The sequence below is a fragment of the Lissotriton helveticus genome, chromosome 11 (assembly GCF_964261635.1).
Source record: "Lissotriton helveticus chromosome 11, aLisHel1.1, whole genome shotgun sequence".
Taxonomy (NCBI): Eukaryota; Metazoa; Chordata; class Amphibia; order Caudata; family Salamandridae; genus Lissotriton; species Lissotriton helveticus.
This window is the reverse complement of record NC_136072.1, coordinates 112,191,895-112,208,292: the sequence shown is the minus strand read 5'-3', so window position 1 is coordinate 112,208,292 and position 16,398 is coordinate 112,191,895. Positions and strand designations below refer to the sequence as shown.

General features: G+C 42.4%; 1 protein-coding gene across 1 annotated transcript in view; it reads right to left on the bottom strand.

Annotated features, from left to right (window-relative positions):
* Positions 1-16,168, bottom strand: part of USP13 (ubiquitin specific peptidase 13) — a 425,163-nt gene extending 408,995 nt beyond the window's left edge. Inside the window, exon 1 of the mRNA XM_078667087.1 lies at positions 15,975-16,168. Coding sequence (XP_078523213.1) covers positions 15,975-16,085 — 111 coding nt within the window. The 5' untranslated portion in view covers positions 16,086-16,168. The remainder of the gene's footprint in view (positions 1-15,974) is intronic.
* Between the last annotated feature and the right edge of the window lie 230 nt (positions 16,169-16,398).

Below are 16,398 nucleotides of genomic sequence, written 5' to 3'. Positions count from 1 at the left end.
TGTCTTTGGACTTGGCGTGCTCTTCTCTTTGTTCTGATCGTCCTCTTCTTTCCGATTTCTGCGAGGAAGTCTGAAAAGATTGAGAGGGACGTGTATCAATGTCTTGATATCTATCAGGCTTTTTTATATTATCCCTATTTCTAAGGTTATATCTTTTCCCAGAGGGGTCACTCTGAGGTGACCTGTGTCTTTGGTTCGGAGATTTCTCCCTTCGCCTAGGAGACCTTCCTCTGGACTGGAATTTCTTTTCTTTAGGATTGGATTGTTTGTTTCCATCCCAGTTCTTTTTTGGTGATGTTGAATTATTATTAAAAAATATTTTTTCAGGACTTTCAATCAGTTGTGGTTTTACTGGTATTCCACCTAAACTATCTCTACCTAGTTCTTCATAGGATTTTTCTATGATTCTGGCAATTTCAGCTGGTTGGTCTGCTATATCTGTCTCTTTTAACCTCTGGCGGATCGCCACGTTTGCTGCTTCTCCCTTTATGTTGGCTAACAATATAGCCGAGACCTGCTTGAAGTCTTTTAGTAATTTCATACCAAGAGTTAAAGCGGGTTCCGGACCATATTCATCTTGAATTTGTTTTAGCACATCTGGTATTACCGAAATGGATGGAACACCGTGCGTTTTTGTGTAGATGGAAGCAAAGACTGTACCCCAAGTGTCACAGTCCTCAATGTGTGGTGCGATTCCCATTGGAAGACAGATAGTCAGAATCCGGTGTTTTTCTAGCGGGGTGGTGTCTGGAAACACCGCCTCTATTTGGGTGATTTTTTGCGCTAGCCAGAATGGTATTTGTTCCCGTTTAGCCGGTACTTTACCTAGGCAGGACTGTATGTTCTGTGGTGTAATTTTATTTGTGTTCCCCTGGTGAGGGGTCAGCTGTGGAATTTTAATTGCTGGTTGAATTGTTGAAGTCCGCATCACATATTGGACTAATTGTCTATGTATTTTTATTAATTGTTTTAGCTGTGTTAAAAGGTTTGCTGCAGACATCCCGTCGATGTCTGGATGTGGTGTGTATCCGGCTAGGACCGGCCACGTTGCTCCTGGTCTACCTAAAGGACCGAGCCTGGTGATGTGATTATTATGTTTTAGGGCGCCATCAAATAAGAGCAGGTGCTCTTGAAATTTGAGTGGTACTTCCACCTCCTCGAAAGGAGTGTATGTTTCAGGAGGTTCCTCTATTTTGTAATAGTGGAAGTACTTTGTTACAGCATTTGCTGCTGGAAAATGTATCCATGAATAGTATACCTCTGTCTGCCGATATTCGTGTGCCTCAATTACGAATATGACTGTGCCACCTCTAGGTGTCAGTCCATTTTCTATAAGTTTTATGGTTATAGATTTCCTTTTGATGACCGGGATGAGTATTATATCCGGGTCTGCATCTTGCATAGTAGCATCAGCTGCTGCGAGTTCAGTTGCTATTCTAACTGTCTCTCTTTCTTCATCACTGTCCATTTTACCGACAGGATGGTTATTCTGTTTGTTTGCAGATCAGGTTTCTTATGGAAACAAAGATTAGATGCACAATATTTTGGAACGGTGTATCCTTCAACGTTGACTAAACCAAGAACCATACATAGGAGTTCCCTCCTGCGAGGTTTTGGAGGATATTACCTTTCACCCACTCCAGACGTCTTTGGAGTATTATGGGAAAAAAGGGGTCTGAGTGAGAAAGCACGACTGAGTTACTCTAAATGTTTTACGTTAGTTTTATCGCCCTTTCCAAACGCGTTGGCCGCCATGTAGTGTAGTTCCTATCATCCCAATAGGCTATGCGCATTGGAATAATACCTTCAATAGTATAGGCCTAGACCAGACGTTAACTAGGTCTACTACTGTCGATATTAGACTTAAAGTTTTGGGTTTGCCAGCTTAGCTCAGAGTTCACTAGAAACTTTCTCGAATGTTCAGGAAAGAATTAACTCCCCTGATTAGACAAGAAGGGATTTAGTTTCTGACAACCATAGAACATGACAACTTTGCTCTCCCCTAATCAAGAGTGTATCTCGAGAGTCGTGTGAACAAAAGGCAATTTATTTTACTCAGTCAGTACGTGCATTCTTAGTCTCATCAGATTGTAGAGAAAAGGAAGAGACGGGCATGTTCAATAAAAGATGTTATTTATTGATCAGTCTCTTTTCTCATACAAGAGAAATGGATCGATATTATTGCAATACTTATAGTTAAGTAAAGTGCATACATTAAAAGCAGAAGTATAAAATAATACTGAAAAAACATTGATATAGTTTCTAAGCCATATGAAGGTTTAAAATGAATAAAAAAGATTACATACATATATACATTTGACTAAACGTACTCAACTGGTGTTTCTAAATACGCCTACCCCGTGTACCTGACCTAAGTCTAATGCGTGGGCGGGAATAGAAAGTTACAGTTTAAGTTAAGTTTGTTTTTGCCAAGTGACTGACTAGAGAATTCTCTGTGAGGGGTTATTCAGTTCTGTACCTGGAAGTTAGGATGAATGAGGGATGGTATCTCTCTCTCTGGTCTCGATATTCCAGGCTGCCTGCGAGGGCTACCCGGAAGCGCCGGTGCTGGATCTCTTGGCAGGAGAAAGCAGCGCGTCTCGTTCTCAGCGCGTCAGGAAGGCGGGGCTGCGCCAGCGGGGTCTGCTCTGCTCTGGGCTTCGGCAAGTATGGCTGCTCCGTCTTGTCACCACCGCGTGTGTTTGCATAGGGCAATATCGGTAATATTTATACCTTTAAGGTGCGGAGATTGACGTAAGGATGGACATAGATACGTCAATAAGGATGTCATACGACCAGGTCGTTAGCACATTCTTTTGCTGAAGTTCTCGGTGAAATCAAAACAATGGCCGCAGGGTTTTTCCCAGGTTGTCATAGGTTTGATTTGTTTAGAGAACTCCGTATGCCTTATCAGGGGCTGGAGTAATATCGCTTGTCTAATTAGATCGCAAGCGTTATGACCTAATCAGATAACACGTTCCTGTGCTGTAGTGTGGCTGCGTCAGATAACGGTATCCGCATCATGGGGGTTTGCTGCCTCATGGGCTGACTGCTAGTTAACTTGTTGGTTTGTTAACCAGAATAGGGTCAGGAATAGGGGGATCGATTCAGAACCTATAGGAATACATCACAGTGTAGCGCTGGAAATCCCCCCTACCACCTCACCCTCCTGCTTGGCACCGATCCTTCTCTAATTGGGCGAGGGCGAAGGGTGCGGTGCTGCGCAGAGAGGATCTGCTTCGCATTCGTATGTTCCACCTGGCACCTCAGTGGGATGCAATGGTCTCCAAGCTCTCGGGGCGGACACAGACACGGGATCTCAACCTACATCACAGAGGGCTATCGCTCAGGATGACCCACCCACCAACGTGGCTCAGGACTGACATCACTACCCAGTCTACCATTACCCTTCTGCCGTGGAACTCCGTTACTGCAGAGTCTTAGGGATGTTTGAGGTCCTCCAGCGAATTTAACAATGGCGGTAGGTCTTGTGTGACTCTATCCTATTCTTTGTTCGCTTTCGTTGCCCTCATTTTGTTGTGCCCTATGTCCCCGGTTACGTTTGAACTTTGATGTAATTACTGCGCACTGAATTTTTCATTGTCATGTAGCTATCAACTCAGCTGTACATTGTCACTGGCAATCTGTTTTCTTTCCTCCCTTTCTCCGCCTCTTGCATCAGTGATGCCCTACCTATATTCCCTGCTAATTATATTCTTCGCATATTACTCAAAGCCGCACCTTGGCAGCGCCACCCCGCCTTTTTTTCTTAGGGCATTGCTGTAAGCTTAAATGTAATTGATGTATTCTGAATTTTCATTGCCAAATTGTAATCAGTCCAAGTGTGCCTAGCTGCTGGCACTTCATCTTCGCTGTTCCATGAGTGCCATGCTGACTGTATGTTTTATTGACCAATATGCAAAATCAAACAAAAGAAAAAGTTAATAAAAATTATTTAAACAAAAGAAGCATTTCACCGACCGTCAATACGGAAACAAAGACAAGACCCAGCTCTATCTGTCCATGGTGGGAGGGGGTCTGTGTTGTGAAGAGAACACCGCTTTCTCTCCCTCTGTTTTCCAAGAAGTGATGAGCTATTTGTAGCCCCAAGTAGAACTATTCCTGCTGATCCGAGAATAATCCAGATTTTGGACAGTATCTTTCTTTCAAAGGCCGAGGCCCTAGGTCTTACAAAGTGAAGACCTTTTGGAAAATATTTTTTATGAGTGGATTTGGTCTTTATTTTACTGGGGCAACTTTGCCAAGTGTGCTTGCTCTGGAAGGTCTTATTTTGACCCAGGGTGTCTGCGAGGACATCTGGACGACTGTAGTTTCACTCCAGGGACAGGATGACAATGTTTCTTCCTGGCTAGACAAATTTTAAATTGTAATAGGTTTGTGGGAATTTACTAGGAGAGAGTAAAGGTTTAATATGCTCTACCTCAGAACTTGCCACACCTAGTCACACTGGCTCATAGACAGAGACAAACAAAGTCTCTGGACATACCCTAGCTCATTGTTTGATGCTTAGATGTGCTCTAGTCCAACAACCTGCAGAAAGTGATGAAGGCATCTGCAAGGTACAGTATATTAGGTTTCAAACTAGCTAGAGAACCAAAGAGTATAATGTAGTGGTAAGTAAATGTGGGATATCATTTACCACTAGATACTACTCAAGGGATTAAATATGCACAAGTGGGCAATGGAAATTTAGGCACGACATTTAACTTAAGTAACTGGTAAAGTCAATGATTGGTGAAAAGTGATTGAAAATACATTGTTACAAGTCTAACGAAGGGCAAAGGTTTGGAACTCAACTGGGTGAGAAAATGACTTGCTCTGCTATAACCAGAGGTGAGGCCTTTTCAACAAAGCAACCTTACATTCAGAATTATGTCCTAAAGTAAGCAGGAGCAGATGGCTTAGTGTACCTGATTTAGATGTGATGAAGCTTAACAGCCAGACCGATAGGTTAGCTACTCTTGCTCACATCAGTGAAAAGTCTCAAAGTTCCTAGAAAGTGCTGGTACAGAGGGAATGGTATGAAGATTAAAGGGCACAAATCAGCTTGGATCGGAAAGGGGATATGGTAGGCTTCCATGTTTGAACTATGACAAGGAAAACAACTCCCATTTCATAGAACGCAAATGAAAGCTTGTCCTGGTTGGAATTTGTGACATTTTCTGGATTTCTTCTAATTGTGTGGAAGTTTTTTGTCACAATCCACAGTTAATCTATTTTTCCAATTGTAAGAAAATTATTTGGGGGGGAAACATAAAACTGTATGAGTAAAACACTGTGCCACATGCTAGGCATAAGCAAGTACGAAGCTTAAAAATCAACCTCAAAATTTGAAAGTCTTCAAAAATGTTAATAATAAAGTTACCATATTAGCTTAGAAAAAGCAGGAAAAGGTAGAAGCATTTCAAGCAAGAGCATGCATGGCCTGGGCCCATTAGTTTCAGAAACAACATAAAACCTAAGTCTCCAAGGGTCCTGCAAAAATGGTGTAAACACAAACACTACCGACTAGGAGTTCTCGAGCTTAACCAGAGCTGAAGCAGACTCTGCTTTCTGCATACCCATGGTCTTTAGTAGAGGTTTAAGCCAATGTGGCCTAAGGTGGAGGAGTATGGGCAGAAGAGTAAGCACAGCTTATCACTTTCACAGTGGTATAGATGGGACAATGGTGAGTAATTGCTAGACCCCATTGGTGGCTTAAATAATTCAGCGGGAAAATTCTATTTCTTAATTTGAGATAAAGAGATCTAGAAAGTTCTGAAACAATAGATCTAGACATTGTTCATATGTTGAAACGGATTTCCTTAAAGTAGAGGTCTTGGTTAAATAACTCTTTGTATGTTTTGCAACCAAGGAGTCCCAGAATTGGTTCTCAAAACTGTGGTTCATTGTGGTTGTAGTCTAATTTTTTTTAAGCTCTTGTGCCTTGATCTTTGCAAGTCACTGCAACAGAATTATTTTCTATACCCACCTCAAGACACAAGCCCCCAGATTCATCATGCTCCTCTTTTGCGAGTCCTTAATAGCGATTATTAAGGAATCGCTATTAAAGACTCGCAAAACGGGATGCATGTAGAAATCGCAAAATTTATAGCGATTTTTACATCTTCCTTATTTGCGATTCTTGCTAATCGCAAATAAGGAATGACTTCCCATTCATTCCTATGGGCCAAAGGCCCATAGGAATGAATGGGGAGTCAATCCTTATTTGCGATTAGCAATTAGCGAAACGCAAATAAGGAAGCGATTTCAAGGGTGCCAGGGTGTCCAAAGGACACCCTGTAGCACCTCTGAAATGGTGATTTACACTGGTGTTGCGCACACACATGTCCAAAGGACATGTGTGTGTGTAACATCCAACTTAGAAAAATACACTAAAGTGCATTTTTCTAAGTTTTCGCTATTTACCACGAAGTCAGACTTCGCGGTAAATAGCGGCCAAAAATTGCGATTTCGCAATTCTAAAATGGTTCATGAATTGCATTTAAGGAATCTCAAATAGAGATTCCTTAAATGCAATTCTTCGCAATTTAGCGATTTTAGAATTTGCGAATTTTGCATTTGGGATGATGAATCCCAAATGCAAAAAAAAGCACTCGCAAAGGGCCAGATTCGCAGAATCTGTCCCTTTGCGAGACGATGGAATGAATCTGGCTGTAAATGCTTTGGTATCAGAGCAGCACTCATCCAGTACCCAGATGTCACACATTGTCACTAAAAGAACAAAATAGGAAGTTGAATGTTTGGATTGTCTGATCACAAACCTCCCTCATTGCGACCAAACTATCTTACGACAGGGGAAGTAGGGTTGTCACTTGGCTGTTTCTTACAGGCATGACCAGAATATACTGTTCAGGCCAGTAAAACAAATTTGGGAAAAGACTTAAAGCTCCTATTTTCCCCTTACCAGAACATAGTTTAAACTTCAACTTCAAGGGTGCCAGGGTGTCCAAAGGACACCCTGTAGCACCTCTGAAATGGTGATATACACTGGTGTTGCGCACACACATGTCCAAAGGACATGTGTGTGTGTAACATCCAACTTAGAAAAATGCACTAAAGTGCATTTTTCTAAGTTTTCGCTATTTACCACGAAGTCAGACTTCGTGGTAAATAGCGGCCAAAAATTGCGATTTCGCAATTCTAAAATAGTTCATGAATTACATTTAAGGAATCTCAAATAGAGATTCCTTAAATGCAATTCTTCGCAATTTAGCGATTTGCGAATTTTGCATTTAGGATGATGAATCCCAAATGCAAAACAAGCATTGGCATTGCCAATAGGTCTCGCTTGTGGGACCTTATAAGTATTTAGTTTTGCAGCACAATATCCGATTATGCAACAAGGATATTGTGCTGCAAAACTAAATACTTCTAAGGTCCCACAAGCGAGACCTATTGGCAATGCCAATGCTTGTTAAAAAATATAGCCCTGACCTCTCTGCCTGTCTGGGGTTGCAGACCCGTTGCAGATGCAATACGGATGATTTGGTGCAGTTTTCAAGGTGATCTGATCTTGTCTGAGAGCACCGAAAAAGTCTGAGAGAAGCCTGAAAGCAGCCTAGCGGTTAAATGGCATTGGAAAAGAATATCTGAAGTTTTATTCAAGCGGCGCTCAAAAGGTATGTTGAAACCGACTGACAAACTGACAACCCGACAGCCAAAAGTATGAAGTCGGTTTGAGGGGCTTTGTTGAGATTACGAAGAAGAACTATGAACTGCGAACTTCGGTGTCAGCTGGCTGTCTGCTGCTTGGTCTGAAGTTGTGCGGAGAAAAGCACTGAGCAGTTGGGTTACGAACTTTGGTGCATTCAAAACACTCAAAGAGTCAAGTGACCACGCTTGCCCTGCAGCGTGTATTAGCATATACAAAGTATGTAAAAACATCTGATGCTCGTATTGATGTTGTTCACGGCGGTTGTGCAGTGGAGCAGTTAAGCTAGAGACGGCTCGCCCACACTACTGGTATCGGAAGGTAGAGGTCGGCCTGTGACCTATGGAGCTCTTGTATGGTGTGTGTGAAAACGGGAGATTTTTCGTTAACCATGAGGGGGTCGATGCTGAACTGAGACAGGAAAAAGTCTGAGAGAATCGGATTGTAAAACAAGTCTGTCCTTCGGCCACTAATGCACGCCTGCTGCGAGTCGCTTTTAAGTCCGGCGTTTTTTAAAGTATTCTGTTTGAGAAGGGGCCGCTTGCCTTAATTATAAAAAAACAAACACAATGACGTTAAGGAGACAGCTAGAGAAGGGTAGAAGGGAAAAGTAACAAGAGTGGGGTTGCGAAGGAAAGAGCATGGAGAAGGAAAGTCAGGAGGCAAGAGAGGGAGGGAAATGAAGAAAGAGTGGGAAAAGAAAGAGATGAGGCGCGAGAAAGAGAGGGATAAACTCAAGAAAAAACGTGGGAGTGCGAGAGATAGAAACGGATGCAGTTAATAGCTGTACGTGGGGAAGCACGGGAGGGAATATTGTTGATAGAAGAGAGAATGCAGAGCGCACGCTGGGCGAAGCCCTTTGATGTGCTGTGAGCGGCCGGGAATGAATGATTAGGGGAGGAGAAGCGGGAAAATGAAAGTACGGCCGGCCTGCGGCCGGCCATGAATAATTAGGGGAGGAGAAGCCCTGGCCGTGAATGCGCGTGCATGTTGCTCATGTGGTTCACATGAACTGCATGAAAACGCCAGCAAAAAGCTGGTGGTTTCATGATGTTTTCGCCACTTGAATTCTCGCTCCGCTCGATGCGAATGCGCGCATCGATAGGTCGCGAGACCTAAAAAGCGCTCGCAAAGGGCCAGATTCGCAGAATCTGTCCCTTTGCGAGACGATTTTTCCTTCATGAATCTGGCTGTAAATGCTTTGGTATCAGAGCAGCACTCATCCAGTACCCAGATGTCACACATTGTCACTAAAAGAACAAAATAGGAAGTTGAATGTTTGGATTGTCTGATCACAAACCTCCCTCATTGCGACCAAACTATCTTTTGACAGGGGAAGTAGGGTTGCCACTTGGCTGTTTCTTACAGGCATGACCAGAATATACTGTTCAGACCTGTAAAACAAATTTGGGAAATGACTTAAAGCTCCTATTTTCCCCTTACCAGAACATAGAAGAATAAAACATATTCAAGTGTGTTCTAGTCTCCCTAAATTGTGTCTGTTCGATAATTAAAGAAAACACAGACAGGAAAGCCTTGATTAAAATATGTACTGAGTATTTAACATAAATTCCTATATAAGTATCAGATCCCTGCCCTTACAGAATCTTAAAACATGAACAAATGGCATGTACTATTTTTTGGGAAAGCTGGCAATCACAAGGGGAAACCAAAATAGTATTGCCAAAAATGTGCTTTGGGACACTCACTGGTTTTTCTCATCTATTTCCTACTTCCTTTCAGTGCTAATGCAAAAGGGTGGGGTACTGCTTGCTCTAGTTTGAAGATAAAATAATGCTAAGAAGTTAACCAATGGACCATTCATTCATATGAACTTAGATCCAGCAAACACTGTCTTTAAAAGCAGCTAACAGTTAGTCCTAAAGTAGTAATATCAAAAAAATAGTCTGCTTTTTTCAGGGGGCAGTGGGTGTGGCATTCCTATTCAGACAGGAGTCTAAATTACACAGTCTTTTGCATACTTGAATAAAGACAAATCAGAGGTATTTCATTTGAACCCTCTCTGCCTTCCTTCTTCCCATTTAGGCGACTCAGGTCTCCACAAGTCTTAAATATTTGAGGATCTGGTTCTGTAAAAATCTCACTGACACATTACTTGTTAACGAATCACACACTATTGCCAGTGTTCTCGACCTCCTAAATGCCTTGTCACCCAAATATATTTCCTGGTGGAGTAATAATAATAATAATTTATTTGCACAGTTAATTAAAACCAATGCGGTACAGTACAAATTATAAGATTAATACACAATATAAAATCACATATATATAAAACCATCATGGTATGATCATTTAAGCTCTGCTCATCATAAATATACAATCATATCAGCCTTTCAATTATCACTCAATATCTAAAATTAAACATGATTGTGTTGCAAGGCAAGTTGGAACCAAATAAAATCAAGATTCTGGCCCCGGCATTTTTTTCTCAACAGCCTTTAAGAATTTTACAAGGCCAACGCTCAATTGAGGGTCCTGAGATGAAAAGCAGGTTATTACTGCGTTCCTTCGTGTACGTAACCCAAGCCGAATGAAGTGTTGTTTTAAAAGAAGTTTCCTCTCCTCTTGCAATTTCTCGCAAGAGCACACTAAGTGAACCATATCTTCTTGTATATGACCACATAGCCGGCAAGACTGTCCTGCTTTCTTTTTCAACCAGTGTGGGAAGTGCTGGGTGCAGGGCAGCAGCCCTAGTCTGTATTTTAAAAAACACATTTTTGTCTTTTTGGCATAGCCCAAACCTAAATAGTTTTGAGGAGCTTTTGCCGAATAAGAGTTCAGAGTCATCCAAGCATGCGTTCTTTTTAGAAAAACTGTTTTATCTTGTACCCACGACTGGTGTTTGATAGATTTCTTTGCCAGTTTATTGAAGGTTTTATGATCTAAAGAGGATGCCCAGAGCTGTTCCAGCCCAGTTGGAGTAAGCTCCAAACACTCAAAATTAGGACACTTTGTTGTCATTCATACTTCCTCTTAAACTCTCCCCCTCCATTTTCCAGGAATTTGGATAAACCCACCTCCAGGTTTTTTTTAAGTGATAAGAGAGCGAGGATCGCCTACAAATACCTCAGAAAGACAGTGACACGAGGGGGTGTAATCTTCTGAACTGGAACTTGTACCAGTCAACTTTTCTAGCTACCCAAGGCATTGTCTGGTTTCTTCCCGACTCTCAAAACACACCTCCATGAATACATATTGAATCTGAGGTATGTTCCCCTTTTGGCAAATCCTTCCTTATTACAATGTCAAAATTCACCCCACCACACTCTCACCGCATTCTTACCAATACGGCAAGTGCGCTGAAACTGATAGAAAAACGTCTCCCGGAACTCATCCTTTACTAAAGTTGGGTATCCATATGGTCTAATCCAAAAGTTAACACTAAAGTTGCTCCGACCATTGCAACTGTAAGGGCCTCTAAAGGCGTCAGGTTAATAAGAGGCCTTTATGATAACAACAATGACCCGCCTCCCTTTTCATCCCTAGCTAAGAAGTTTAACATCTCCAATTTGGACTTTTATAGATTTCGCCAAACTTAATCTTGCTAAAAAACGACCCTACTTAGGTATATTGCCCTTTGGCAAGGCTCTGGACATGTTGCCTCCAAAATCTATAAGTTCCTCTCTGACCCACAACCTTCACAAGATTCATTTATTTGCACCAAATGGGAGAAACATTTTGAGAGGGGGATTTATGAACACATATCACCTGACTCCTGGCATAAGATTGCCAAATGCTCCTTGAGCAATAAAAATGCCCCATCTCTTATTCAATCTAAATTTTTGATGATGAATCTCTTACATTGGACCCCAGCCCGTTTGTATAAATTGAAACTATGAGAATAAGATAAATGCTGGAACTGGAACTAGGAATTGGGCTCACATCAACATGTGTTTTTTGTTTGCCAGTGGCTATACTCATACTGGTTACCAATCCAAAACCATCTGTCAGTGATCTTTAATACACCTATAAGCCTATCCTTCTCTGTGGTAACAATGGGTCCCTGGGCTTCACTGACTCCACTGGCCCTAAGTGCCAATGATATGGCGCTCTCAACCTACTCCTAACCACTGCAGTTAAAGTTATCCTCTCAAAATGGAAATCCTTCAATTATCAGTCATATCACACATGGTGTGCTTCGGTTTCATACCTTTGAGTTGCACACACGTTGCAACATAATACTATATCTGCACCTCCAATCTCTTCACATTATGGCAATCCCTGGATAAATACATTGCACTAACTACCCAAGGTCTTGTAGTTCAACATATAACTGGGTCTTTTCCTCAATTCTTCTTAATGATGGCTATGAAGCAGATATTTTCCCCGCCTTCCTTTCCCGACTTCTGTTCAGGTTTGCCATTTTTTGGTGTACAAGCGATTCAAATGTTGTCGTATTGTCTTTGAAAGGAATGTATCTATCAATTCCAATTCAGACAATTTATAGTATTGTTGTGCCACCAGCGTGCACACTGAAAGGGCACTGTTTAGATTGTAACCTTTCTGAACCTGAATTGATCTCATATAGTCAATGATCATCTACATCGTTATAACTACTGTATGTAAATCAACGACATTTCATGTGTAATCCACACATCCTACCCTTTGATTGTATCACCATATTGTATTATTGTATGCCTTTTCTATTAAATTAATAAACTAATTTGAATTGATTAAAATCAAAAGGCATAGGTAGCTGGTTAATGCTACTCAAAGTAAATTACATTGGTCTTTAATATTTCCTTGATTCAGGTTCTAACCAGAAGCGAGTTTTATCACTGCGCTTTTACTTTTAAACAATCAACACAGACTACCCCCAAGGATATATGGCAACAATGAATGCTGCCATTTGGAATGCCACAGAAAAATATATTCAACCCTTAATTTCTACTATGGCAACAATGAATGCTGTCATTTGACATTTGGAATGCCACAGACAAATATATTCAACCCTTGATTTCTATTACAGCAAGCAAGAACAGCATACAAAGACAGGCTTTGTGCAAGACTATGTGGCCAAATACAAGCATACACGAATGGTTTCCTACAATAATAGCATTAAGGACAAGAAAGGTGGATTACACCCATGTTCCAGAGTATTAGCCAATATAAAACCAACTTTGTGGGACTCTGAGGAAAGAGACAAGACTAGGGCAGGAAGCACACATGTGAAGTGAAGGGTCTATCCAATATTTGTACATTTGTGACATTGTCTAACTGGGTGTATACAGGCACCTGGTAGTCAAGGGCTTAAGAAATTGTTGTATGTACATATAAGAGTCTCTTCCTCTATCTACCCTCTGTTCTGTATGTCTCAACCGTTTTTATGGTCTGTCTGGACAGCGCAGCTGTCGTCAGACAATTATGTGAACATCACTGAAGAGGCTTTGGCTCCGTCCACACGTTGGGAGCCAGGAGTACATATTTTGATTGGGCAGAAGTTGTGTACTCCAACAAAAAAAAAAAGAGTACTTGCCCTCCAAGCTGCTGTCATCGTTTTATTTATTTGTCTAACTGGCTGAGATTGAACTTTCAGGGTCATACACATGGCATGGTAATTCTATAAAAGTGTCTTAGATAACTAGATAATTTATAGTGTTTGTCTTTCTATGGTAGCAGCACAGATGGGAGGAGGGCAGTCATTAACCTTTTAACCTACTCTAATATTCTACAGTTATTTGCTTCCACACAAATGCATATTAATTCCTATACTAATTATTCGTAATGCCTCACATTACCATAGAGCATTCTTTTAAAGCCAGACCTACTGGTATTGCCAATGCATGTTAAAAGGTTGTATCTTTTCCAGGCAACAACTAAATGAAATTAACCATGAAAAGCAGCAGGGGGCATGGAATAAAACCATCTGTGGAAAGACTGATACACGTTTTCAGAAAATGTGAAAATGAGGAATAATTTAACAAAATGAAGGCTTGTCTCTAGGCTGGTTTACAATCCCCCTTGCAAAACACGATCAGTGTAGTTGTAATGGCAATATTTAATATGCTGCACACACCAACTGCTGAATAACGAAAAGCATTTATGTACATGGGGTCATATTTTCCAGCGAACTGTTTGCCATTGGGCTCTGCTTAAGTAAGAGGATCAGATACCATCAGAAAATCACAGTACATAGTAATGGTTACAACAAATTATTACTGCAGAAATAACTTATTTCACATATTAGAAGGCCATCATACATACCACTAGATTAAACCATTGGAGTATGGGGATAACAAACACATAGAAAACAAATGTTCACCAGGTACACTCAAATACTACCGACTTCAAGTGTATCTTATGAGAATAAAATAAAAAGGACCAAAACGCTAATTTCTGCCCCTTTCACACATTCAAACTTCACCTGCTTTCCAAAAGCAGTATCTACTATTGGTTTTGTCAGAGCTTCATTGTATCTGGTACTAGCCTGCACACTGGCATAGGGAACAGAAGCGTTCTTGGACCACAGTAATTTAAAGGGAAACTAGCTGAAGTGGTGGTGGCATTATAATTCGCTGAAGAGTCATCATTTTGCAAAAAATAAACCTAAAGACGAAAGAATATAAGATCTTTGTAAGCACATACTAGTCTCGTAAATGTTCATGCTTTCATTTATTTTTTGTTGTATGGTGATTTTGGACAGGTAAGAAACAGGCAGGAGACAGGCAGCCACAAATCATTCCTTGAAAGCCAAGATGTCTGCAACCCATTGTGTACAGTGAATCCCGCAGGTGTTATGACCATCACTCAAACTTCAGCTGTCACTTCCTGGTCTTCGACAGAGCCGAGCTATAAAAACAAACTCCTGCGTCCCGGCCACAATTAGGCCCCTGATAATCAGAGCACTTCCCAAGACATGGGGCATTGCCGGGTGACACATGAGAGCTGAAGTGGGTGGATATAAATAACCTGTCTTCCAACATGCCTGGAAAACGCCAGGCCGCTGAGTCACAGTTAAAAAAATATTTATCTTTTTCTAGCTCCTAAACACTGTACTGTATCAAAAAATCGTTCTAGAAATACATACATGCAGGAGACAGGTTCTGATTATTTGCCAAGGGTTCATTTCTGTGCTGGCCTCTAAAGATTTAAATTACAATCCCAGTTCTCCTTGCTTTATAAAAATGTGGTGACGGAAGCACAACACCTACAACGAAGTAAACGTACTGTGCATCAAAAAACAGACTCGCCCACGTAGGCAATCAATGCATCTATTTTCTGACACATTATTGGAATATTGCAGGCTGTTCAGTTCTCTGAATTCAAGCCTGGCCATTCGGAACAGCTTTCACGCCAACTAGGCCAAAGAAATGTGAGCACATGGCAAGCAAAACACATGACAAGAACAGCTCGCCAGAAAAGCGTCGGTGGCAGGGTAACACAAAAAAAGCTATCTACATGCATACCTTGTCTTCAATGGTAGGCTTTAAAAAGCAACAACTTAATGAAAGCAGAAAAGGCTACGACAGGCCACTTTTTAGGAAGTTGAGAGGATTCAGCGTATTTGAGTCAAACTTGCCTCAACAACATACATGTATATATATAACTAGTTTTTGTGGGAATCTGGGATAAACAACGGGTTGAAGGAAAAAGGCACAACACGCAGGCTATGAGAGCAATGCTGTGCCTTTAAGGGACTGTTTTCAAGAACTTCAGTTGACAGCCTGCCCGACCTCAAATTCCAAAACATATTCAGAACGAAAACAGCTCATTCTGACACCTCTCCAGAGCTCCACTGGACAAACTCATCAGAGCCCGCCTGCCTTATAGTGTGCCGTTTTTTTTTAAACCCATCCTTGTGTTGAGAGTGGAAGTTTCACCCTGCATCCTTTCATGCTACATTAATTTAAAGGGCCACTTTTAAAGCTAAGTTGCAGTCTCGCAAAGGGCCCAGCCCTGGGACACGTGGTCTGAAACCAATTAGTGAGCGTGGGGTGCAGAAGATCAGGCCTGGCGTAGTTCACAGATGGAGCTACAACTAGAGGGAATGTTTAGATGTGACTGTTGTAGAGTGGGATGGGATGTACCCTGTATGTATCCAGGATACTATATGTATGCTTTAAAGGGGGCGCTGGACGGTGTTAGCAGAGGTAACCGTGCACGAAAGAGGTGACAGTCCCCTGCCCTGAGAAGGGTCTAGCACAGGAACCCCAAACTCGTGTGTGGCGGCGGAAGGTGGAGGCATGCAGCGCGTGGCGTCCACAGAGGGCTCTACTGAGGTGGGGAAGTCCGCCGCGCGCGCTGCCTGACTTCCGCCCCCAGCTGCTCGCGCGCTCACCGGTGAGTCGTAGGAGTAGGCGCACTCGGAGCGGTAGACGCAGTCTCCGGTCTTGGGCACGCGGATGGTGGGCATGTAGGGCACCAGCAGCTCCCCCAGGTCCGCGGCCATTTTTTCGCGTGGCCGTGTGTCCTCGCTGGCAGGCGCGGAGTGCGCCGGCGGCTGTCCCGAGGCACCGGTCCTGTCCGGCTATTTTTACCTCAGAGCAGCAAATCACACCCCAGCTGCTCCCGGCCTGTCCGGCGGGCGCGGTGACGCGGGCCCCGGGGGCGACAGGCGTGCGGGGCTGGGGGGGCGTGGGGTGCTGAAGGGTCTCGGCGGGCTGGGGGAATGAGTACCCGAGGGCCTGTGCTCGTCATTTCTGTTTAGGGGTGCTCACGGCGGCAGGAATGTCGCAGGTGTGGGGTTGGAAATATACCAAACT